The sequence below is a fragment of the Acanthochromis polyacanthus genome, chromosome 10 (assembly GCF_021347895.1).
Source record: "Acanthochromis polyacanthus isolate Apoly-LR-REF ecotype Palm Island chromosome 10, KAUST_Apoly_ChrSc, whole genome shotgun sequence".
Taxonomy (NCBI): domain Eukaryota; kingdom Metazoa; phylum Chordata; class Actinopteri; family Pomacentridae; genus Acanthochromis; species Acanthochromis polyacanthus.
The window spans coordinates 30,895,994-30,922,507 of record NC_067122.1 but is presented as its reverse complement, the minus strand read 5'-3'; the positions used below and the strand labels follow the sequence as shown (position 1 = coordinate 30,922,507).

Here is a 26,514-nt window from a genome sequence, read left to right as displayed (position 1 = left end):
GGGCTGCTGAAAAGAATCCAGGATAAGGTGAAAGAGGAAAACCCTGAGTTGGATGTGATTTTCCTACACTGCATAATCCATCAGGAAGTGCTCTGTAAGTCTGTTTTGCATCTTAATCATGTCGTGAAGCCAGTCGTAAAACTTATTAACTTTATACGAGCGAGAGGGCTTCAGCATCGTCAGTTCATTAAGTTTCTTGAAGAAACTGATGCTGATCACCAGGACTTGCTTATCACTCTCATGTCCGCTGGTTAAGTTTGGGGAAAGTATGCCAGCGAGTGTGGGAGCTCAAAGGTGAGATTAGCTCATTTTTGGAGTTAATCCAATGATTTTCCTGAGCTGCGTGACAGAGATTGGCTCTGTGACTTTTGCTTTTGCCGTGGACATACTGACGCACATGAATGAGCTGAACGTGAAGCTGCAAGGGAAAGATGAAATTGTGCACAAAATGTACACAAATGTGACAGCCTTCAAAGCCAAACTGACTTTATTCTCAAGACAAATGTCAAAAAAATCCTTTGCTCATTTCCTTATACTGGCAACGCTGGCAGAGGCCAGTCCACATGTGATGAAATATAAGGAATCGCTAGACGACCTACACGGAGAATTCTGCCGTTGGTTCTCTGATTTTGAAAAAATTGACAAGACCCTTCAGCTGGTATCATGTCTCTTGTCACAAGACCCAGAAACGGCATCACAGGAGTTGCAGTTGGAACCAATCGATCTTCAAAGTGACTCGGTCTTAAAGGAGAAGTTCAGCTCCCTTCAACTGAATGACTTTTACACTTCACTAAGTGACGCCAAGTTTTCAAACATTTGAAAGATGACACAGAGGATGCTGGTGTTGTTTGGATCTACCTACATGTGTGAGCAGACGTTCAGCGTGATTAACATCAACAAAGCACACCACAGATCCCAGTTAACTGATCAACACCTCAGATCCGTCCTGAGAATTCCCACAACCAAATTGACACCAGACTTTGATGCACTGGCAAAAAAGGGTGACCAACAACACTGTTCCCACTGAAACTGAATGTGAGTATTCTTTACTTTGTCAGTGTTGTCTTTAACATGTAATTCATATTAGTTTGCACAGTCTCCAACCATCTGATGCTGGTCTGGCCCGTCTGTTGAATTTCAAAAGTCAATGTGGCCCCTCAGCCAAAAAGTTTGCCCACCACTGTTCTAAGCCCGGTGTTTTAAGGTTCTATCAGCAGATGTTGGTCTGTGTGGACGTTTTTTGAAAACGTCAGTTTGCCCTCCTTCTCAACATGCCCAGTACAGTCCAAAAAAGGCATCCCCCCCCCCCCCCTCCCTCACATCCTCCCTGTAAACCTGATGTTTCTGTCCACGTACGTAGTCGCTTCTGTTAAGGGTCTCCTTTATGTTCTAGTTCAGACCTAGGAGTGGTCCACATATCTGAATCAGTGGCTGGGAACTGTTCCCTGGAAGGAGCTTGGTGCTCTGCTCTCTGCCTCGTCCATGTAGAGGTTGTCCACAGTGGATGACACTAGAGAGTCCATGGCACAGCCGAGCTTTTGCCACTAGAAATCCTAAGTGTATTAAAATATGTGGTGCTCAGGCAGAGATCCAGCAGGTTCATATCTGACGGGAAGTGAGGTTGGTTCTGTGGTTTATGGATATGTGTTGTACTTGTGGTTTTCTGACTGTCTCTACTGCCTCATATTTAGGTTTACATGTGTACACTGAGCCAACATCACGTGAAACCATTCATCTGGGACAGGTTCATGTTTTAAACCTTGTTGACAGAATCAGTGGAGTTTTGGAGCTCAGGTGGAGCCCAGGTGTTCTACAGTGTTACAGGAGACTGATGGACCGGAGTTGGATGGTCTGTGTGTCTTCAACAGTTTGAAGCCAGATGGACAGTCAATGGTTTTTGCGTTTTTCAGCTGTAACAAATAATGTTCTTCTTCTTGCTGTAGGAATTTGGCAAAGTTGAATCCTCAGCCATCCTTAACTCAACTTTGCCATATCCAAACAACAGTTACCAGTGTAGATTGATAGACTTCTTTATTTCCTTTGATGCTTAAATAAACAGAAATGTCAGTGTGCATGTACTGTTCTCTAGACGTGTTATATACAACTTGTATGTCAATGCAGTTAAACAGCCAGCCAAACTCAGTTTTCATGACCCAGGAAGTGAGTGCCTTGCTCCTTTATTAGCATGTCATGGTGAAAACTTGTGAGTGAAACTGCAATGTGCAAACAGAAGAGAAAAGGGCATTTTTAGCTTAGTTGTAAAGTGGCCTGGTTAATATAAACTACTAGCAAAGTGCTATAAGCAGTCATTAAACATCAATCTACTGATTAAATGCTATGCTAGCATGCTATATAAGTTATCACGCAAAGCCGCTGATGTGCTCATTCACAAGCTATTAGCGCTATAAACATGCTAACACATTAGCATAGGACATTAGCATAACACATTTCCGAGATTAAAACGGAATAAACCACAATAAATGCATTTCTATAAATAAACAGTCAAATTAAGCATTTTATAGCCATCCTGAACGCTAAACAATGAAGGAAAAACTTAACCCATTCAGTCCCTTCAGGATTTCGTGGGCGTTTTTCGTGATTGTTGCGGCCGAAAATACTTGAATTTATGGCAGCTTTTCTAAAATATTGCGATAAAAGTTGCGATGTTTTAAGCTTATTTGTTGTGATGAAATTGCAGGAGACAGTGACAACTGCTAAAAAGCTGCATTTTTTTTCAGCTTGTAGAACATGTTTAAACACTGTAATTGACAATATTTATTCTGAAATTAATTATTTAACGTTCCAACCCGTTTCCACAAAAGCTGACACACCATGGTGGGAAATTAGCAGCAGCCAGATACTGGTTTAACAGGACGTGGTTGGTAGATTTGTGGCACAAAATGATCATTTGCTATTGAATGAATCATATTTGGACATATCTGTCAGTGGCTCCAAAAGTTCATTTCACTTCCTGGCACACACGTGTTCACACACACGCTCACGGCTTGTCACGTCAATTAACAAGAACAGCACTGAGCGAGCGCAGTCCTTCACTAAGACTGTTCATTACCTGACCTCGTGCTGAACACAGGTGTGTGTTCTGCATGTGTACACACCGAATCGTATGACCTAACTATGCAGGGGGCGACTGTAATTGATGGGACTCAGAAACACCCCCACAATTTAATCAGTTGTTCCTTGTATCATTTCCGATACGCCCACAGTGGTAGATTTGTTGTAGGATCACAATCGTGATCATCAGCAGGCTGCTGAGGTAGCGTTCACCTGTTGCCATGGTTACCGTGCCGCTATCAGACGCCGTCCCGCTATGAATCCTTAACAAATCTGTTGATCCAAACTTTAAGACGTATCACTGCTGAAGTCTAATCATTTGGTCCTTGTGTCATTTCTGACCGACCCTGAAAACTTCCTTTTAAACTGACAGCGTAACGGCCTGTTACGACAGCATAACGGCTCGTTACGCTGAAATGCGCTGGCGAGAACCCTGTAATGGGTCAGTGGAGTCTGCAGACCTGTGAGAACGCGCCTGGTGAATAAAGAAGAAACAGCCCTTAACAAGGATTCCCATGTAGAGAAAGGCTGAAAACGTTCAGGGGTGAGTCTCCTGGTTTTAACACAGGTAGCAAAGGCAGTCACTTGCAGTCTGACTTCCATATCCTTTTCAGGATCTACCAGTTCAAAGAGTGCGTGGACTTCAGGCTCAGGAGACTTGTAGAGAAAGCCAGGTCCCTTGAACCACATAGTGTCCATAAGCTGTGATGCGGAGACAGATCTCTTCGCCAGATCTGCTGGGTTCTGTTCTGAAGGGACATAGTGCCACTGCTCTGGGGAGGTTGTCTGGCATATGCGGTGCACTCGATTTTGCATGTACACAAAAAAACGTTTCAAGTCATTACAGATGTATCCATGGACCACTCTGCTGTCACAGTAGAACTTCACTGCGTCTGGTTTGTGGTGCAGTTCATCTAAGATGAGCTTTGCCATCTCAACTGCCAAAACAGCCCCACATAGCTCGAGTTGGAATTGTGGTCTCGGGTTGTGGTGCTAGTTTTGCTTTCCCTAGCACAAATCCAACTTCACAGTGACTGTCTTCGGTGACAGCTCGTAGATAAGCCAGTGCCCCTATGGCCCACTTTGAGGCATCAGAAAAGAGACATAGTTTGGTGTATGAGGATCTTGAGAGCGACATTGGTATGTAGCAGTGAGGTATGTTAAGGCTGCTCAGCTCTTGGAGCAATGATTTCCATGCCTTCCATGTGCTCAGTCTGTCATCAGGAAGAAGGGCATCCCAATCCTGAATTCCACCAGCCAGCTCTCTCAACAATAATTTGCCCCTAACTGTCACTGGTACCGCCAGTCCTAGAGGGTCAAATATGCTGTTAATGATGGAGAGTACTCCACGGCGAGTGTATGGTTTGTTAGCAACAGCTACTTTGAATGTGAAGGTGTCTGTGTTTAAATCCCAGCATAATCCTAAGCTCCTTTGGGTCAGCAGGGTTTCATCATCAAGACCCAAATCTTTGATGCCGGAAGCCAGTTCCTCAGGTTCAAAGGCCTGCATCACAGCGAGGCTGTTCAAAGCAATTTTGTGGAGTTTCAGGTTCAACTCAGTAAATGATGCACAAGTACGCTTCAGCAAGTCTATAGCTGCAGACTCTGTGGGAAGCAATATCAGTCCGTCATCCACATAGAAGTGTCTCTCAACAAACCGTCTGGTGTCTGCTCTAAACTTTGGCTCACCTTGCTGAGCTGCTCTCTGGAGACAATATATAGCGACTGCTGGAGATGGGTAGTTTCCAAAGACATGCACACGCATGCGATACTCTTCCACCTCTTTCGACAGGTCGTTATCCTTGTGCCATAGGAATCTCAGTCTCTGTGGTCGTCTCTCACCAGGAATTCATAAAACATTTGCTGAATATTAGCAGTGACTGCAACAAGGTCTTTTCTGAACCGTAGCAAGATGCCCAGGAGAGTGTTATTGAGATCAGGCCCGGTCAACAGGACTGAGTTGAGGGAGACTCCTTGTTGCTGGGCGCTTGAGTGGAACACTACTCGTATCTGTGCTGGCTTCTGAGGGTGATATACACCAAAGATGGGCAAGTACCAGCATTCATGTTGCTCATGGATTGGTGGTGCAGGCTCTGCATGCTGGTTCTCAAACAGCTTTTCCATGAAGACAGAAAACTGCTGTTTCATTTCAGGATTTTTGTTGAGGGTGCATCTTAAAGAGCTGAGGCGAGACAAAGCCTGCTCTCTGTTATCTGGGAGTGAGAGACGAGGCGACCTGAACGGCAAAGGAGCAATCCAACTGTTCATTTCATCCTGATGGACTTCTTTCTCCATGATTTTTAGAAACCTCTCATCCTCAAAGGACATGGCACACTTGTTGTCGTTCTCTGTACTTTCAAACACTTTTGAGCCCTAGTTTGTCTTCTGCTGACAAAGGCTTTGATGTACATCCTTTGCTCCCCGCCGTAGCTTGGTTTTTCTTTTATCAATGCTGTTGTGGCAAGGAGTGAGAAGAGATGGACCTCCGTTCTGTAAGATGTCAGTCTTGAAGGCACTTGCAACAGGTTTATGATGCATTGTCGATGCACACTTCACCCACAATTACCCAGCGCTGAGCAAAGGGTGCATTATGAGGTCCATTTACTTGCTGTCTCACCTTGTGCACTCGTATCATGTCTCTCCCCAGTAGAATCATCATCTGAGCATTAGGATCTAGCTCTGGAATTTTGGGAGTGATATGTTGCAAGGGCGACTTCTGGTGTCGGTATTTCAGAACTGTTGGTCGTTCTTTCATTGCACTCGAGAGAGGTGGAGGATCCATGCACACACCTCCATTTACTGCTTCAATTTGAAAGCCCACTGCTTTCCTTTCTGTCATCTCTGTCATACTTGCACATTTTCATCAAGTATGGTGACAGGTTGCCTTCAACCCCAAACAGTTAGAAAAATTCAGAGCGAGCAAGTGAACGGTTGCTCTGATCATCAAGGATGACATAAATTTTGACCGAGCGCTCTGACTGACCTCGAGGGAAGACTCGTACCAAACACACCTTCAAACAGGACCGAGAAGAGCTGCCTTCACTGCAGACTTTAGTGCAACTTGACGTCACCTCAAGTCCATGGCTGTCTTGAGTTTCTACATCTGGCTCAGTTGTGGGTGATGGAGCAGAGAGATGGGCTGAGTCTGGATGCATTGCAAAACACTGTCTGTCACGCTCAGTACATTTCAGAATAGTCTGATATTGGCATAGTCTGGCATTTTCAATTATTTCTGGTGTGAAATAGCACTCCTGAAGTCTACCCCAAGACAATTCGAGAGCAACTTTGGGGTTGGCGACATGAACAGCTCAGATTCTTTTTACGTGTTCAGAAGACTCCTTAACAAGCCACTTCACTAAGAAGTCCAGTTGTTCACTGTATGTGAGCTCCAAATCCTGTGTTGCATTGAGAAACGATGACTACCATGCTCTGAGGTTCTGGTGAGTTGTCAAATTTTGAGGCCTGTGGTCACCAGCTCTGCATGCAAGAAACTTGGCAAAGTCTATAGGTGGGCTGCTGGTGTATTGTTTTTGCTGGTTATCCACTGGACCGGGAGTGAGTGTGTTATCTGTGGTAAATTGTCTTTGTAGACTGTTTTGTGGATTTGGAGTAGGTGTGTAATCGGCTGCACACATATTCTCATTAGCTAGAGGTGAGAAGATATGTGTGCGCTTTTCCACCTTGACTGCCGGTGATGCTGCCAGAAAAGATTTTTTCACACAGTGGGAAACCTCGTTATGTATGGGTGGAGTGTTGACTTGCAGGCTGAACTGTGTTTGGCGTTGCACATAGTCCTCAGTTCTCTGCTGAACCACTTGCGGTGGAACAGTGCTCCTCTCACTTTGCACGTCCTCATCTTCCAAAGCTGCAGCTGCTTCTAGGACCTCAGCTTCGATGCAAGCAGCTGCTGCTTCTTTTCCGATCTCCAAGACCTCTAAATCTGCTTCCAGAGTAGCTTTTTCCAGGTCTAATCTGGCTTTCTTCTTCTTAATTTCCAACTGCTTTTTAGTGTAAGCTGACTTGGTGCGTGCTGCTTCAGCTGAAGCTCTAGCTCTGATGGCTGCTTCAGCGACAGAAGGCTTGGAAGAGGCTGAGTGTCTAGACATTGCTTTATGGGCAGATTTGTAAGATTTAGATGCAATGGAATTCTTGAGGCTAGCTTCTGACTTCGCATGATCATCTCTGACACTGGTTTCTGTGTCCATGGCTGTGTTGTTTTACTTTACATCTATGGCTTTTCACTGTACTGTTCTCTATACGTGTTATATACAAGTTGTATGCCAACGCAGTTAAACAGCCAGCCAAACTCAGTTTTCACGAGCCAGGAAGTGAGCCCCTTGCTCCTTTATTACCATGTCATGGTGAAAACTTGTGAGTGAAAGTGCAATGTGCAAACAGAGAAGAGAAAAGGGCATTTTTAGTTTGGTTGTAAAGTGGCCTGGTTAATATAAACTGATAGCAAAGTGCTATGAACAGTCATTAAACATCAAACTACTGATTAAATGCTATGCTAGCATGCTATGTAAATTATCACACAAAGCCACTGATATGCTGATGTGTGCAGTCACAACCTATAAACATGCTAACACATTTGGACATTAGCATAACACATTTCCAAGATTAAAACAGAATAAACCACAATAAATGCATTTCTATAAATAAACAATAATCAAATTAAGCATTTTATAGCCATCCTGAACGCTAAACATTGAAGAAAAACTTACAGCCATTGCTTTGGTAGATGTAGGAAAAACGTTACAGGAGGAACGCTATCACCGTGTCTGCTTCGCTCTGCATGTGTACAAGTGAGCATCTCTCTCCCACAATGCAAAGCACATCCTTTTTAACCCTTCACAATAAAATAATGATAAATACTTCCAACTTGCTCTTTCACAATAAAATGCTGATGAAATACTTTTAACTTGCTTTTTAAACTGTATATGATTTAACTATAAATGAGGAATTGTCTTCTACGGGCAGAACAGTGCAAATTATAGTTGTATGTGTGGAGTCCTGAAGTCACCAGACAGTACCACTGCAGTGAGCAGGAAGAAGCTCCAATTGAATGCACTCTGCTGTTTGAGCAGCAGCTTCTGTCAGAGGTGGAGTGTTGTCCAGAGTGAAGGTCTCAGCAGCACTCTTTAAAATCCCTCCTTCCAACCAGCATGTGAAGGCGTTATCACTGAGCAAAGAGTTTCCCCATCTTGTTGTATTCAATGCAGCCAACTACCACACTAAAACTTCAACATTACCAAGTAATGGCACCACTTGCGTGCCCTGAGAACCCACAGCAACTTCAAGAGGAAGGTCATGGACTACTAACATCAGATCATCTATCAAACTACCGAATCTATCCTGGAGAAGACATGAGGAAAAATGTGACAGGAGCAGAAAACTAGAGGGTTGTAATCACAAACATCACACAAAGAGCAGCACAGTGACTCAGAAACAAACAGAACAACATGAGAGGGATCAAAACACAAAATGAAGCAGAGGAATCATGCTGCAGCATATCTGTGTCAAACTATCAGACAGTATTTGGTCAGGTCTGAACGCCCTCCATCAGCGTAGAGATGATGGAGAGCGTCAGATCCGTTACAGCCCTCAGAACAGCAAACATTTTCCCAGCTCTCCTGCCGGGACGGGATGCTGGATTTTATTTATTTCAGTTTGTCTGTTGTGCTTTTCAAAATGCTTAAAGTAACAAGGAATCAAAACTGAAGAGTTAGTGTAAATACCAGCACTGGAGTTTTCTAATGAAATAACAAAATATTATAAAGTGTTTCTGTTTATGAAGGTTTAGAACCAGATCTGAAATGGTTTTACTTTTAAGATTGACAAACTGAAACAATAAATAAAGAATATTCAGGTCAGTGGTGACAATGAAAAACACGTAAATGCATGAATTTGCTCGTAAATGGAGACAAGTGATCTCAGCTTGATACACATGTAACTTCAATATTAAAAATATAAATATTATGATAATATAAAGTGATTAAACTTAACATTAAGTACAATCAAACCTGGAGGGGTTTCAGATGCAGTGTTATAATAAAGTAGTCTGTCCCAGTTCTATGCATACTGCATGAAACGGTACATCCTTTGTTAGGACAGCTGTAGTGCACATTGGAAGTACAAAGAAGGACGTGATTCTGTATGAAGCCTTTAAAAAAAAAAAAAAAAAAAAACTAAGAATGAGTCTCTTCTGAGGTGGAACCTGCAACGTGAAAGTTCCTTTCAGCAACGATGTGAGAACCACAAGTTCAGTTCTCTCTTAAAAATGTCCATCGTACTACCCAGGTAGAATACATTGAGCGTGGGTTTTTATCCGGCATTCAGTTCCACAGCCTGACACTCCCACAGACTCAACATCACTGAATCCTCACTGAAGTTTAGATTTAATGATCACTGTACTGTAAACATAGATATTAACACACAAAAGTACCACAATCCTGGATCAGTGCCTTACAAACATCGATAGTAATGGACAACTTGAACAATAACTTCTGCATTAACATGCATTTATTGCAACTAACATCCCCTGTAGCACCTCCTTCTGATAGCCAAAATTATTCACTCCAAAGCAGGAAACAACAGTTTGCATTTTTATTTCTTTCTTTGCAACACTTCAGAAGTTAACTAGAAGTTCACCTGATAGTCATGTGGAAACGGGGTTTATGTGTTGACAGTGTTTGGCTGCCTGTCTGGGATCTTAACAAAAACTTCACTATATTGCCAGAAAGAGTATTTTACCTTGAAACGCAGCCAGGTCCAAAATGGAGCTGACTGCAGGAAGTGGTCTCAGTGATCTCTGGAAAACTGGCATCCTGTCAGACTATGGATGTGCCTCAGAGCTGCTTTTTGTGTTGATTGATTTATGCTAACAGCTGTCAGTCTATGTGCTAAGCTAGGCTAACCCTGGCCAGGGAGTAGTGCATGGTGATCAATCAGTAGTGATATGGTTCATTCCAGAACTGGAGGACATTTTGTGGCCCACCCCTTAAATTTCAAATAATCCATACAAAATACTAAAACATGCACTTCTTGTGTAAAAGTTCTTGACCAATTAAAAAAAAATAGGAGAAAACAATGTTTGAAAATATTTTTAAGAACACCAAATAAATCTGGAGTTCCCAATAAAATACCATTTTTCTCTTGTCTCACCCCCCTGATAACCAAACTAAATCTCAAATAAAACAATTCAGATTAAATTTAAGTCTGTTCTTTTTAGTATTTTTTTTTCACTGATGTGTCTTGTAATTGTGGCAACATTTTTTTTTATCAACATAATATTTTAAATAATAATAATTACCATGTATGGAAAGTGTGTCCCACAAAATGTTATCATAACCTTTTTAGCTGGCAGGAAGAAGAAAACGGTGAATCACATGAAATGCTGGAATTAACATCATCAAACGGTTTTCCTAAAGAATGGGTAGAGCAAAGCTATGTCCTCTCTTCTAGTTTCCATATTTTCATCACATTTTCAGCCTTGATTGAATGTCTCAATATCAGGATCAGACTCATTCTTTGGACTGTTTTCCATCAGTGGTCAGCAGTAACAGCTAGCTAAATATCTAGCTTCTACTGCTGAGAAAAAGATCACATTAGCATGGATTAGCAACCCTGTTACTGTGATTAGAGTAAGGTTAGCAAACAACAAACACAACATGGAAAAAAAATGCTACCATTAATGTGTAAGCTGAGCAAAACAAGCCTTTGATAGTTTCTCAACTATTATAATACACATGCAGCAGATGATATGGAGCAGAAAATTGTAAAAGATAAGGTTTATTTTTCAAACATTTTGAAGCCCAAAAGTCCTCCAGTTCTGGAATGAGCCACGTGTTAGAGTCACACTTCATCAATAGAGTGGGCTGTTTGGTGAAATGCTCGATAGTTTGACTTAATTGCATGAGATACAAACCTCTATTAAAAATAGATCATTAAAAATTATTGATATTTATCGATATCAATGAAAATGAAATATTTAATCGGGATTCCTTTTCCTGCTTTAAGCTTCGGATCTTTGACAATCATGAGCATCTCTGTTGAGTTCTTAAGCCAGCAGGTAAACACTGAGTTTGGTGCACTCACTCTGACTGGATAAAACTGTACAGATTCATTCACTGTGAACTTGTGAGTTCATGTGAGGCAGGTTTAAAAAAAAAAAAAAGCTGAATCTGATCATATGTGTAACATATATGTGTTCATTTTCCAACACAAATAAAACTGCAGGTGCATTTGATTTCACCAAACCTGCATCCTGAAGCCTGTCTGCTACCTGTAGTTCTGTGTTCATCACTAAGCTGAACAACTTGTTTCTGAATAAGAGAAACATTATTTCATGCTGACTGAACACTAGCGTTAACTCACTGTTGTTCAGAGTAGAGGGAAAAGGATAACATCATGAGTTTACCCCACAAATTAAATAATAGGGTGAGGGCCCTACAGTAATTTAAATTCTACAAAATAGCTTGACTATTTATCATTAAGGTGAAATATAGAAAACCTTATGAATGATCATATCAGCGACAGTGGAGGAATACTGTTATGTTAGTGTTTAGGTGGGGGCATCAGTACAAAATGTTCCTCTGTAAAACTGCCAATTTTAACTTTATTTAAACAAATAAATGCATACGATGAACATGACATGAGAGAACGTCACTGATGATGTCGAGGATGAAGATGATGAGGAGGAGGATGGTTCCTGTTTTAATAATTCAGAAAGTCTTTCTGGATCAGTGAGGCGCTTCTTTTAACTCATCAATGATTCATGTCTGCTCAGAATGAGTGTTTCCCTGCTGATTAAACGACTTTCTAGCCTTGCTTAGCACAAAGACTGGGAGCAGGGTAAATTGTTAGCAAAGCTTAACATAAACACTGGAAGCTGAGGAAAAATGTTAGCCTACGTTAGCACAAAGACTGGAAGCAGGAGAAACTGTTAGCCTAACTGAGCACAAAGATAAAGCAAGGGAAAGATGTTAGTCTAACTTAACACAAAGATAAAACGGGAAACTGTTAGCAAAGCTTAACAGAAACACTGAAAGCTGAGGAAAACTGGAAGCAGGGAAAGCTGGTAAGCTAGCTTCGTAAAAAGATTGCAACCATGGGGAATCTGTTAGCATGACTTGGCACAAAGACTGAAAGCAGAGAGAAACTGCGAGGCTAGCTTAGTACAAAGACTGGAGACAGGAGAAACTATTAGCATAGCTTAATACAATGACTGGGAGCAGAGGAAACTGTTAGTCCAACTTAATACAAACAGGAAACTTTTTGCCAGAGTAGATGAAATAACTGAAGTAGACAGGAAGCACATTTCCATCCCAGTAAATACAGCTAAACTCTGCTGTAAACCAGATGATGACAGCACTGAGAGTATATTGTTCGAGCAACCTCTTCTGATCTTTGGTGGTCTTCAGTCTGAAGGCAAAACAGAATTCAGTTCAATTCAATTTTATTTATACAGCGTCAATTACAGTCAAATCGTCTCAAGACGCTTTACAGAACCCAAATGCCTGACCCCCAGAGCAGCCCAAAGGCGACAGTGGCAGGAAAACACCCTTTTAACAGGGAAGAAACCTCGAGCAGAACCCGGCTCTATATAGGGGGGACCCATCTGCCTGCTGGCCGGGGGGGTTGAGAGGGACAGAGGAGGGCAAGGGGGAGGGATGGGAGAAGAGGGAGGGGTGGGAAAGCAAGGAAAACACAACACACATTTGGATACATGCATGACAGGATATGTGACACAAACAAAGTATAAGCTAACATTGAAAACTGACTCATAGTTTACTCTGATGATGTACGGCTCTGACATTAAACATACTCCATATATAGCTAGCAGTAAAATTCAAACAGTGTGTAAGTTAGCATAACAGTATAGTGAAGGCGATGCAGAGTTGACTGGTGGAAAAAGGGAGTTGGAAGCAGAGGGCTGGAGGAAGGTCAGCAGCAGCATCCCACAGTGGACATGGCGGAGACTGGACCAGCTGGTGGGACATCAACCACAGATCTGAAGCATCCAGCTCTGGGACCAGGGACACTCGGAGAAATAGCACAGGGGGAAACAGAGTGAATGTACTGCAATAACGGTATACATATTAAATGTAAAGGTAGATAGAGAAGGGCTCAGTGCGTCAAGAGAAGTCCCCCAGCAGCCTATAGGTCTATAGCAGCATGACTAGAGGCAGAACGAAGGGACGTCCAAGAGGAAGTCAGCTGTGCAATGAAGACACAAGCCGAACCCCTGTGGGTCACCCAGTCAGCCCCAACTATAAGATTTGGGCATAGATGGTGATCACTGTCTGGGGGCAGTTTAAGATCAACTTAACACGTTTTGTCAAACAGATCAGATGAGCATCTTTGTTTGCAAAGTAAAGAAACAAAAAGGAAAACAGTACTGAATGTTTCAGATTTGAAAAAGACTGCAGAAGGAACAAGACATCTTCAGTTTAAACATTTACCTACAGATGGATGTGATAATTTCAGAACTTGAGATGTTTTAGAGCTAAGGAGTGCTAGGTCTCTAGGGTAAATGAGCAGTAGCTGGTCCTTGAATGACTTTTTCTTGGCTTTACTGCGTGAACGTGAGACGATTTGATTGTATTTGACGCTATATGAATAAAATTGAATTGAATTGAACAAGGTTGTAAAATGAGATGTGAACAGCAGAATTTTCTCAGTTGTGGGCCTATGGGCTGTGCCTAGATCTGCATTTCTGTATCATGGCTTCACATGGAAAAATAGTTCCCAGAGAACTTAAAAAGATAGTGGAAGACTGATTAAGCATAGTGGACACACTGATGCAGTAGTAATTGGAAGGTACATAAAGAGCCATAGTAACACTAATCAGAGCTGTAGTGGTCGTGCTCCTAAAATGATTCCACAGAGAATGAACTACTTTCACAATCTAACTGTGAAAAACAGACGACAATTGCTTCAGACTTGGTACAGGGTTATTAATGGAAATCAGATGTCTGTGTAGGTTCTCATTCATCCAGGTCATGGTTGTCCAAAGTAGTTTAAATCAATCCACTGGACTTTAAGAAAGTTCCTTGAAGACGTTTCACCTCTCATCCAAGAGGCTTCTTCAGTTCTGGTGGTGGTTGGTGTTGCCTCAGCTTTTAAACCTCTGTGAGGTGTGTCCAGGGCTGTTATTCCAACGACCGATACCAAAACTCATCTGACTGCTCAACGATGGTCGTTGTATCAGTGGGGGTCGTTGAAATGTACAGATGTCACTGAGCCCTCGTGTGCTAATGGTGGTCGTTAGCATGAGTCTGCTGAGTCGTTCTTTTGGGGAGTTTTGAAAGGACCTGATTGTAAAATGGTGAAAGATGATGTCACAGACCTGTCCAAAATCTGAACATTGGTGTCCTGAAACGAGTGTCCTTCTTCCTTAAGGTGAGGAGGATTTCAACAAACACCAGATCTATCTTTTTTAAACCAAATAACACCCTCAGGCAAAGACCAGTCCACCCAAAAGACCCCACACCACACAGCCAGAAGAGCAACCTGGTGTATGCCGTTAAATGCAGCGAGGAATGCTCCGATCTCTACATAGGGGAAACCAAACAGCCACTTAACAAGCGCATGGCTCAACACAGGAGAGCCAGTTCCTCAGGACAGGATTCGGCAGTCTTCCTTCACCTTAAGGAAGAAGGACACTCGTTTCAGGACACCAATGTTCAGGTTTTGGACAGGGAGGACAGATGGTTTGAGAGAGGAGTGAGTGTCACTTCTTCACCAGCCAAAAACCAGCACTGGGCAGATCAGAGTATTAGGTGATCTATCAAGTTGTTTGACAGAAATGTGACTAAATAATAATTCTCAATTATCAGGTTTTGATGACATTTTCTGAGTTTTGCAAACCAAACTGTCAATTATTCCAATAAAGAGCAGATAATTCCAGTCGTGTCAAATATTTAACAGCAGCTCCACACAATGCTCTTACACATCATGCATGAAGCACACTTCTGTGTTTTAACTTGGTTTTACTGCAGCAACATTTTTAATACTTCTAACCGAGTGGTATTTGTATTTGTATTGGGATAAATGCAGTTATTTCTGCAGCGTTTCAACAGAATGGGGAGTTGCACAGGAACGGAGGCTGCTGAGTGACAGACGGCGACACGTAGCTCAGGACTGCATGAATGATTAACGCTGCAGCAGAGTCGCGCTGATTGAGTTACATGGAACGTTTTCCAGCGTTGACCCGACAATATCTGATGACTGCAGGCTCAGCGATGCTCGGCAAGATTACTGCAGTGGAAAAATGTGACGTCCTACAGTAGCCAGCCGTCTCATATGACGTCCAGCGCTGACAATGACCAAATCTGATGGAATTATAGCTGCCACCAACAAAGACTGTGTTCCCTTTCTTCTGATGATACATGAGGGGCGGGAAACCTCCACACAAGCCTTCCTATGGTTCATAATTATTCCAGGCTGAGCCCTCTTAGCAGATGAGGTCAAAACTACTGAGTTTGTCAGTCAATCAATCAAACAATTTGAGTTTTAATATTTAGGCTTGTGATATTTTTCTGTGGTAATATTTTAGGTTTTGGTAGCTGTTTGCATTCATATTCAGGGTTTTGATATTTTTCGCTTTGATACACATTTTATAAAATTTATTTTTTGCAATAATGTACAGGTTCTGTGATATTTGTTTTGTGTTAATATCAGGCTTATTTTTTGCATTTTATTCATGCTCTTTAAACCTTTGTGCATTAAGGTCATGGTTTTTGATTTATTTGTGCATTAATGTAGTTTTTAAATAAAGATTTTTTTTAAACTAATGCCCAGGATGTTGACATTTTATGTAGTAATATCCTGTGATGTTTTTTGTTTGGTTTTTTTTAATATCCCACCTTTCTGTGTTTTTTTTTTTTTTTTTTTGCATTAGATTTTAAAACCTTAGTGCGTTAAAATCCTTTTTTAATATATATTTTTCCTGAATTAATATCCAGACGTTTGATATCTTTTCATGTTAATATCCAGGATTTTTTTAACAATTTTTGATATTCAAGGTTTTGAATTTTTGGTGCTTTTTGTGTAAATGTCCAGTTTTTAGATCTTTTTTGAATGTTTATCTCTAAGCTTTTGATATATTTTGCGTAATTATTTGACACTTTTGATTTTTGTGCTAATATCCAGAGTTTGTGATATCTTTTGTATTAATATCCAGGCTTTTTTTCATTATTTCCAGCCTTTTGAAACCTCTGTACATTAATATCTAATCAGGGCTCCAGACTGCGACTAAATGGTCGCATTTTGCAACCAAAATTTGAGCGAGTATGAGTAAATTTTTTTTTTTTTTGTGCGAGTAAATTTTTCATCTACTTGCGCATGTGTGACCAGTAAATTTGCCAATTTTTTTAATATCACTATTAAGTTTTTTTTTGTTGTTTTCAAACGTCTGCTCCACACTTCAGCCCAGTAGACAGTAATACGTAAACGAGCTGGTTTACCAACCGACATTAACTCCAAGAGGAGACGAACACCAACAAAGAAGAAGGCGGGGGACGAATGACGTGAAGCTCCTGATGTTTCACAAAGCCTTCATTTACGTTCAACCTTATTTTGAACATAAATTCACCTTTCTGTCCTTCACTCCTTTCTTCAGGAAACACCGTCAGAGTTTGTCTCCATTCCAGCTGCTTCTAAGTTTAGACACATCCTTTGACAGCAACAGAGGGAACCGTTTTATTTCATCTTTATGGGAATTTTCAGACTTTTCGGCAGCATCTTAATGGCAAGAAACCTCTTCTAACAGACCTACTTCCTGTGCCGCTGAAATGGTTATGAAATAAAAGCCCGTAGCATTAAAAATACGTTTTCAAAATAAAAGCCTGAAGGGAATGGTTATTTTAACACGAGCAAAACAAAGACTTACAAAAAGTGATGAACTGATCAACAGACCTTTATGAGTAATTTACACGTGATTTGGTATAAATACATAACGAGCCCATGCATAACACATCCCTGTTCTCAGCACAAGGTCATTTTTATTAAAGATTTCATCTGTCGGAAATTATGCATCAACTGAGCTGCCTTGGTGGAGTACTGCACTCTGAGTGATTTTCTCGTTCTGTTGTGTCAACGGCTGCACTATGAAATGTGAATTGAAAACATAGTTTCTGCATTTATTGTGTAAGTATTTATCAGTAATACAGTGAAAATGAGAGGAAATGTGAATATTTACTTTGCAAGTCGATGTTGGCGTGCGCCCCTAAATTTTCTACTTGTACTCCTAAAATTTCAAGTTAGGGGCCACTGTGCTCCTAGGAAAAAGTTAGTCTGGAGCCCTGCTAATTGTTTTTGTTTTATAATATGAAGACTTTTTACACTTTTTAAAAATACTATTGAGGCTTTTGAATTCTGGGCATTTTATTTATTTATTTATTTAGCATTAATATTGAAAATGTACTTTTTTACATTAATGTATACACAGTTTTATTGTAATATCCATTTTTTAAATATATTTTTTGTTGATACTCAGCTTTAGTGATGTTTTTTTTCTCTTGTTTTTGCACTATATGCACAGCTTTTAAAGCCTTTGGACAATAATATTCAGGATTTTTACAATAATAGTTAATCATTTTTGCAGTTGTAACTGCACATGGCTGCTGTGTTTAGAGTGTGAAGACAAAGTTCCAGTAAACAACCTCAGGTCTCTGATGAACAAAGCTCTTATTCTCCAGTCAGTCCAGCTGCAATCAATAATCAATTAGTCATCAACTAGTATCTTGATAATGAGTGAATTGGTTCGTAATTTATATGTTCATATCCAGGTTAATGATGCATTTTACATTAATATTCAGGTTTTTGATCCATTTTTATATTAATATCCAGTTTATTGATACATTTGAGCTTTAATATCCAGGGCATTGACACATTTCTGTGTTAATAGATTATTGATCCTTTTTTGTAACTTTTCTATTCCCTTTTTATGTTTATATCCAGATTATTGATACTTTTGTATGTTCATACCTGGGTTGTTAAGTTTGTAGGCTAATATCTAAATTATTGCTACTTTTTTATATTTATAACCACGTTATTGGAAAATTTGTGAGTTAATATTGCAGTTATTAGTATTCAGGTAATTGACTTTTTGTATGGTTATTTTCAGGTTTTTGAGACTTTCTTACATTAATATTCAGGTTACTGATACATTTGTGTGGTATCCAATTTACTGATAATGTTTTTTGTAATTAATATTAAATGTATTCATAGTTTTGTGCTTTAATATCCAGGACTTTAATACTTTTATGTCTTTATATCTAAGCTGATGCATTTATGTGTCACTATCCAGAGTACTGATGTTTTTTTAGTTATTTAACATTTTGTGTATTTATATCCAGGTAACTGATACTGCTGTGTGTTTATTTCCAGGTTATTACCTTAATATCTAGGTTATTGATGCTTTTGTTCGTTATTTTCCAGATTATTCACACTTTTTTACATCAATATGTAGGTTAATAGTACTTTGTGCGATACTGACAGTTTCCTAAATGCAAATATGGTTTCCGTCCTATTTTATGACACCTGTGAAAATATTACTTAGCTGTGGCACCTGTCAGACTGAAGGCTTATAATAATGCAGTTTAGGACAAACTTGGGATTTCTGATTTTTAGAACTGTTTGTTTATTCTGTAACACAGACTCGCACCTAAAAAAATTGCAAAAACAAAACAAAACTGTTCGGGCTGGGGGGGTGGTTGAACCCAAAAGGCAGACACACGGGAGGAAACGATTGTTCAAAACAAGAAATTTATTAAACGAACTCAGACTCGGGGTGAGGAAACAAAAGCAAACCGGACTCTATTCAAATAACTAATGATTTAACTAAAAACTAAACGGAGTACAAAATCAACTAAGGTGAGAACTGAAATAGGCCACTACAAGGGCAGGAAAATCAGGAACTAAAATAACGGCTTGAGTTACTAAGGTCCAAACAGGGGGGGAGGCAGACAGGTTCTGCAGCGGGGATAAGCGGCTGCAGCGACGGGGAGCCGAGGCGAGAACAGAGGGGGAAGTTCTGGGGACGGGGCAGACGGCTGCTGGAATGCAGCGGGGACAGAGCTCCAGAACTCGGCCGGGCCGGAAAATCCAGGGCTGGGGTAGGCCGGAACAGAGTGGCTTGGTGGAGCGCCAGCAGAAGCGACCAAGACGGAAGCAATGACCCAGCACCGAGTGGAAAGGTGAGCCAGGTTAAATAAGGCCGCTGGTTGCCAATTGGAAGCAGCTGCGCCCAAACAGCCGGAGCTGACAGCTGGCCAGGATCACAGCACAGAGAAGGGAGGGACCGGAACAAAAACAAAACAAAAAGCGTTCCATATCAGTGATTAAAACTCTTTAACCCTGACAAGGCCATGTTATTTTATATATATTTGCATGTAGAGCCATGTTTCTGGAGAAGTACATATACTAAAACCACCTAATCCATAAAAGTATCGATCGAGTCTTGTGAGGTCGCATTGTCGCAGACGTTTGCCATTGTGTATAATTACGGTACGCGGCCCCGATAAAACCTTCCTAATTGCGGCTTCGTTATAACGGCTCATACGGCTTTATCATTTGAAATAAGCAAAGTTGGGGCCAATGTTTATATCTTACCATTGGTCGACTTAAACATACGGATGTGTGCATATTTTATGTTGATTAGCAATCATAAACAAGTCACACGTGTTGAGCCAAGAATGTTCAGTTTCGGCTGTGAGTAAGCAGGAACCGATTATACTCTGTCCCGGCTTTTTAAGGGTTAAAAAAAATAAGCTGAGCACTTGCTGTTTACTTGCCCAAAGGAATCAACATGACAGACAGCTGACCGATTCATCCACACAATATTTGTTAGCAGTAGCCGGACTCACAGCTTCACAGTTCAGCTACAACTACAAGCCTGGTGAAGGATGAGGCAGCAAAGTTTTTTTGCCCTGAACTATGTCAGACTGAAGGATGAAGATGTTACACAACACATCCCACACTGCTACATTTAGCACTGCAGTTTGCTTCATGTTTCCTCCTCAGTGAGGCTCAGAATGTCATCCAGCTGATTTTATGCTCAATAGAAACCATCTTCAGTCCAGCAGCTCTGATTAAACCCCTATCACATGTTGAAGCAATGACCCAGCACCGAGTCAGTGCAAACTTTGATGTGACGTCCTTTATTTCTGAACCCTAAACTGTTGGCAGGTTAAACAGGCATGCAATCTTTAAAAAAAAACTAATCAGGCAGTGTTTCCACAGAGCACAGAGAAGACGACAAGACAGACTGAGAGGGAAATGCAATATACTGGGTCAATAGAGTTAATACAGCATAGCTTAAAACCAGTATGGGGGGGGGGGTTGTTGGAAGATACATTCAGCAAAGTAAAACATTTTTCTCTAGCTGAGCTGTAGAACAAATTTGTAGAGGCTGTAAGAATTTAAATAATTAAATCTCTAGAGTATGTGGACCCTCCATTTTTTCCAATGTCTGTAATCCCTGTTAAAAAATGTGTCAGAAGTTGCACGGGGTTCAGAGGGTTCACAGTTTTCAAGCTTCACTTTCTCTTCTGAGCGATAAGTGGATCCTGAGTAGAAATGGTTTTGTCTGTAACGATGAGGCTTCATTCAGCAGCAGAAGGATCAGAAAGCTACTTCAGGTGTTGACAGGCCACAGATCTCCATGTTTGTGCCCCAGCTTCCAGAAACTGTGTTGTTCATTAAAGAACAACTTGGATCACTGACAGTGTTTTCAGTCTGACTAATCCAACATGTCTTCTCTGTGTATGTCTCAGATGAGGATAGTGTGTAAAGACGTGATGGCAGAGACGCTGTACGATGTCCTCCATGACACTAGCTACAGGAAGAAGTGGGACACCAACATGATCGACACGTACGACATCGGCAGGCTGACCGTCAACGCAGACGTCGGATACTACTCCTGTTAGTTTTACACTTCCCATCAGACATCACTTCTTTTCTATTTTGATGTGACATATAATATATCACACAGCCTGCAACACACAGCCTGTAACACACAACTTGTAACGCACAGCCTGCAACACACAGCCTGTAACACGCAGCCTGTAACACACAGCCTGTAACACGCAGCCTGTGACACACACCCTGTAATGCACAGCCTGTGACACACACCCTGTAATGCACAGCCTGTGACACACAGCCTGTGACACGCAGCCTGTGACACGCAGCCTGTGACACGCAGCCTGTGACACGCAGCCTGTGACACACAGCCTGTGACACACAGCCTGTGACACACAGCCTGTGACACACAGCCTGTGACACACACCCTGTGACACACAGCCTGTGACACACAGCCTGTGACACACAGCCTGTGACACACACCCTGTAATGCGCAGCCTGTGACACGCAGCCTGTAACACGCAGCCTGTAACACGCAGCCTGTAACACACAGCCTGTGACACGCAGCCTGTAACACGCAGCCTGTAACACACAACCTGTAACACACAGCCTGTGACACACACCCTGTAATGCACAGCCTGTGACACACAGCCTGTAACACACAGCCTGTAACACACAGCCTGTAACACGCAGCCTGTAACACACACCCTGTGACACACACCCTGTGACACACAGCCTGTGACACACAGCCTGTGACACACAGCCTGTGACACACAGCCTGTGACACGCAGCCTGTGACACGCAGCCTGTGACACGCAGCCTGTAACACGCAGCCTGTAACACGCAGCCTGTAACACACACCCTGTAATGCACAGCCTGTAACACACAGCCTGTGACACACAACCTGTACGACGCAGCCTGTAAGACGCAGCCTTAAAACAGCCTTAAAACACAGCCTGTGACATGCAACCTGTAAGACGCAGCCTGTAACACACAACCTGTAACGCACAGCCTGTAACGCGCAGCCTTAAAACACAGCCTGTAACACACAGCCTGTGACACGCAGCCTGTAACACACAGCCTGTAACACGCAGCCTATAACGCACAGCCTGTAACGCGCTGCCTGTAACGCGCTGCCTGTAACGCACAGCCTGTAACGCACAGCCTGTAACGCACAGCCTGTAACACACAGCCTGTAACACACAGCCTTAACACGCTTACCTGGAAAATCCAGACTGACTTTATTTATGTATTAATAGAAATAGAAATAAAGGCAGTCTGTCATTGTGATGATAGGAGACGATTTCAAAAAGGAGGGGCTAACGAATGCAGCTTGAACGAGAAAGAACCAATCAGCGTAACACGGATGTGACGCACAAACAAATCGACCTTGAAGTCCATGTAGTCCAAACAACGACATGCAGCCGAGAAAGCGTCGCGGTGAACGATTACTGCCGTTTTTGTCACAAAAATCTGCAAATACATGGGGTACTCTCAAGTACAACACTTATTTTTGAAAAGGCTACGCAACAAAAGACTCCTTCCAAACGATTAGCGGTGTTAGGAATAACTTTAAATCGGAGCCAAACCAATTCTGTGCTTATGTGTAAAAGTTGCTTAAATTTACTCACACGTTTGGAACGGGATTTTCCTCTGTACAAACAATGGCAAGAAGCCGAAAGTAACGAGCCATCCACTGCCTCCTCATCGTCGGAAACGTCAAGTGAAAAGAGGCAACGACTAACGCCATCCAAAACGCCAAGAGACCACAAAAAGATTCGCTTTGGCCCCCCTCCTCCTCCTCCGGCATCATCTTTATGGGTAATCCAGGCGCTGAAGATGACGCAGCATTAACTCCCGCCTCCCGTGCTATGATTGGTCGTACCAAACCGTACCGGGAGGGAAACGCGATTCAATTCGCACAATGCCAAACTGACTCTCCTGTATCTCCTAACATGGAGATAGGCGATTACATGGAGATTCAGTTTGGATTTTCCAAGCTATTAACACGCAGCCTGTAACTAGGGCTGGACCTGAATATCCGAATATTCATTCGCTACGGCACTATCCGGATATTAATTTTGTATCCGAATATTCGGATACCAGATTAATATTTTTCTGACACATGTCCCTCACCTTTTCAGGTTCTGTATTATTAATCAAGTTCTGTATTATTAATCAACTAAATGAATCCATCCTGAACATTCCTGACCCAGATGTTCTGAGGTTTCTTTCAGGATCTTTAGGGCTGCTCTACATCTTTTTTCAGGTCAGGCTGACTGCAGCAGTTTGTGTTGATGTTAACCAGCTGGTTACTAATGCAGCTCTTCTGTTGCTGTTTGAAGGGAAATGTCCAAGTCCTCTGAAGAACCGGGACTTTGTGACGATGAGGTCTTGGCTTCCACTCGGCAACGACTTCCTCATCATCAACTACTCGGTCAAACATCCGGTCAGTATCTGAGCTCCAGCAGCAGACAGTGAAGCTCTGAGTTCATGTCTACATAGTGACACATGGAAAAATCTGGAACATTAAAAACTAGTTAAATAAAGATAATGGTTCATGTGTGTAAGTGAAGAAGTTTTATTGCAGTACATGTACTAATACTACAGTATAAGACACTGTACTGCAGTATAAATTAAGTATAAATATCAAAGTATAATTTGGAAACTTTACAGTTGAAAGTTTCTGTGGATGTTATCACTTTATTATTGATTATTAATGATTTGTGTGTCAACTGCAATTTACTAAATATTTCCTGGCCTGTAACTGATTTATTATTTTATTACCTGACTATTTTATTACCTTTATTACCTGATTGACTGTCGTCCACAGCAGCACTTTCTCAATTTGTTGTTTACTCTAATTTATTAGGAGTGATCAGTGCAGATTGAGTCTTGTTGAGCAGTTTCACATAATATAAACTGTAGTGAGACACTGTTATGAAACCTCAGTAGTAAAGCTACAATCTGTCCTCTGAAATTTGCAGCACTACAAATATAAAGTACTTCATTCTGTGACATCCCAGTGCTGCAGATAACCAGTATTTCCACTGTCCATCAGTCTGTGGATCATTTTACAGATGAATCCATCAGCTGTTTGGTCTGTAAAATGTCAGAAAATGGTGAAAAGCGTAGATCAGAGTTTCCTCAAATGTCTTGTTTTGTCCAAAGATATTCAGTGTACTTTCACAGAAGAGGAACGAAACCAGAAAATATTCACATTTAAGAAGCTGCAATCGTAGAATTTGGAGTGTTTCCATAAAAAAGAGAACTCAGCCTGATTAATGAATTATCAGACTAGTCAGACACTGGTCTGTTAGGTGACAGCTAACCAATAAATGGTGTCAGCTCTGTTACTTCACATATTAATGAGAATTGGCCCCTTAATGATGACTCTGTCTGTCTCCATAGCAACATCCTCCAAAGAAGGACTACGTCCGAGCCGTGTCTCTGCTCACTGGATATCTGATCCAGTCCAACGGCGCCGCCGGCTCCACCCTCTACTACCTGACCCAGGTGGACCCTCGAGGTGAGCCCAGAAGCCTCAGAAAAATGTCCCAGATGCCCACAGATGTCCTCACATTGAAGACCCTGATGAGACACGTTCTCTGCTGTTCTCTCTCTCTGCAGGTTCTTTACCAAAGTGGGTGGTGAACAGAGTTTCTCAGTTTGTGGCTCCAAAGGTAAAAGACTTACGGTTCCCCCTCGGACCTCTGGAGACAGACCATCTCACTGTGTCTCTGTGTCCTTTCAGGCCATGAGGAAGATCTACAAGGCGTCCCTGAAGTACCCGGAGTGGAAGCGGAAACACAACCCATCCCTGAAGCCGTGGATGTTTCCGGAGCAGAACACGCTGCCGTGCATCAACGTGTCAGAGCTGACACTGCAGCGGGCCGACTCTCTGGAGAACATCGACGAGAGCAGCGTGAGCGAGGAGAAGACCAACCACAGCGACGACGAGGAGACCTAGAGCGTCTCTGGTTCCTCTGTCGGTTTGTTGGATCAGATGGACTTCAGCTGGAAACTGGAAACATGTCTGAATATCTACAGCCACTCCTGTTCTGTTTTGTTTCTGTTATTGGTTCTCGTTCTGTTTCTGCTTCTGTCTGCAGCCACTCAGGTTCTCTTCAGGAATGTAAAAACTCTGGGTGCTGTTCTTGATGCTAACTTCTCTCCTCCTGTGGAATCCACCATCATGGAGGATCCTCCAATTGACTCGCTCAAAGTCTCAGATTCTGTACAGTTCACTTATTTGTTATTTAGAACCCAAAACTAAGTTCTATTAAATATTTTTGGCTGATTTTTGAGAATTTAATTTTTTCAGGCTTGCATTATTTTTATTTTTTTTCTGTTCGATGTCAAACAAACAAAACAAACAAGAAAAACAAATGGAACATGAAGCCATTTTTAAGGTTCTCCAGAAATAACTCACACAGCCATGGAACCTGGTGAGAGCAGACAGAATAGCTTCAAGCAGATCCATGTGACTAAATGGCTCCAGCAGAGGACACATTTTAAATGGTTGTTACTTGAATATGGAAGAAGTGCCAAATTATCAAATGTCATTGGTCTTTGGGCCCCAGAAAGTTCCTGTATGTGTGTATATATGGATGTATCTATCTTTCCTACTACAATTTCAGTCTTTGGTTGACATTTCACCAAATTCTGATGCTCTAACATCAGTAGAATTTGATATATGGCCAACCAAACTTCAACCATTTTTTACTATTTTGACAAAAATGGTGATGTAGGAGACAACTGGTGTTTATATATTGTCATTATAATGTACAACATTACAAGCTGCTTCCATGATGTCTCCATGTTGAAATTAAACATGTGATTCTTCAAAAAGCCTAATCACTTGATGAAATGTCACTCAGACTCTATTTTTAGCAGGAAATAACAATGCATCCACATATATATGTACGGTCCCTGACAAAAGTCTTGTTGTTTCTCTTAAGTTGTAGGAACAACAAATAACAACTGGACTTGTAGTTGATCAATTGGAATCAGAAATGGCTCATATGAATGACAAAGCCCTCTAGATTATATTTATTATGTCAAAATAAAGTTTTGAATGATTCATTGAGTTTTATCATTTAATTAGGACAGAAAGGTCAGATTTTGCTTGGACGAAAGTCTTGTCACATACAAAAATAATGTTGAAATTATACATATACTTTATTCTGAATACGCAAATATGCTATAAAAACATCAGAACATTAAGTCATGGTGTCTTGCAAAAAAGAATTAATATTGTGTAGGACTTCCACAGTTTGGAGGACTGCATCCACACGTTAGGCTAGCCGCGCTAGACCCATGTTCTGAAGACGCAAGGGTCTAGGACCGCTCGACAGGGAGGGAGGCGGGCTAAAAGGTTGTCTATCAAATCACTTTGCAGCAATTGGGTAGGTATACAACCAATCAGCGCAACGAATAGGCTGACGGAGTTCCTAGAGCGCCGGTTTGTGGCTAAGTCCCATTAGCTTCCCAACCAGCGGAGCCAACTGGTATATTAAGGATTTGCCATATCCCGTCGGCATAAGTCCAAATACGTCTTTCTTCTCAATGAAACAC

The 26,514-nt window shown here is 41.6% G+C and overlaps 1 protein-coding gene across 1 annotated transcript in view; it reads left to right on the top strand.

Annotated features, from left to right (window-relative positions):
* Positions 1-26,020, top strand: part of stard15 (StAR-related lipid transfer (START) domain containing 15) — a 30,240-nt gene extending 4,220 nt beyond the window's left edge. Inside the window, exons 2-6 of the mRNA XM_022214622.2 lie at positions 20,853-21,000; positions 23,283-23,386; positions 24,349-24,466; positions 24,568-24,620; positions 24,692-26,020. Coding sequence (XP_022070314.1) covers positions 20,853-21,000; positions 23,283-23,386; positions 24,349-24,466; positions 24,568-24,620; positions 24,692-24,907 — 639 coding nt within the window. The 3' untranslated portion in view covers positions 24,908-26,020. The remainder of the gene's footprint in view (positions 1-20,852; positions 21,001-23,282; positions 23,387-24,348; positions 24,467-24,567; positions 24,621-24,691) is intronic.
* The last annotated feature ends 494 nt before the right edge of the window (positions 26,021-26,514 follow it).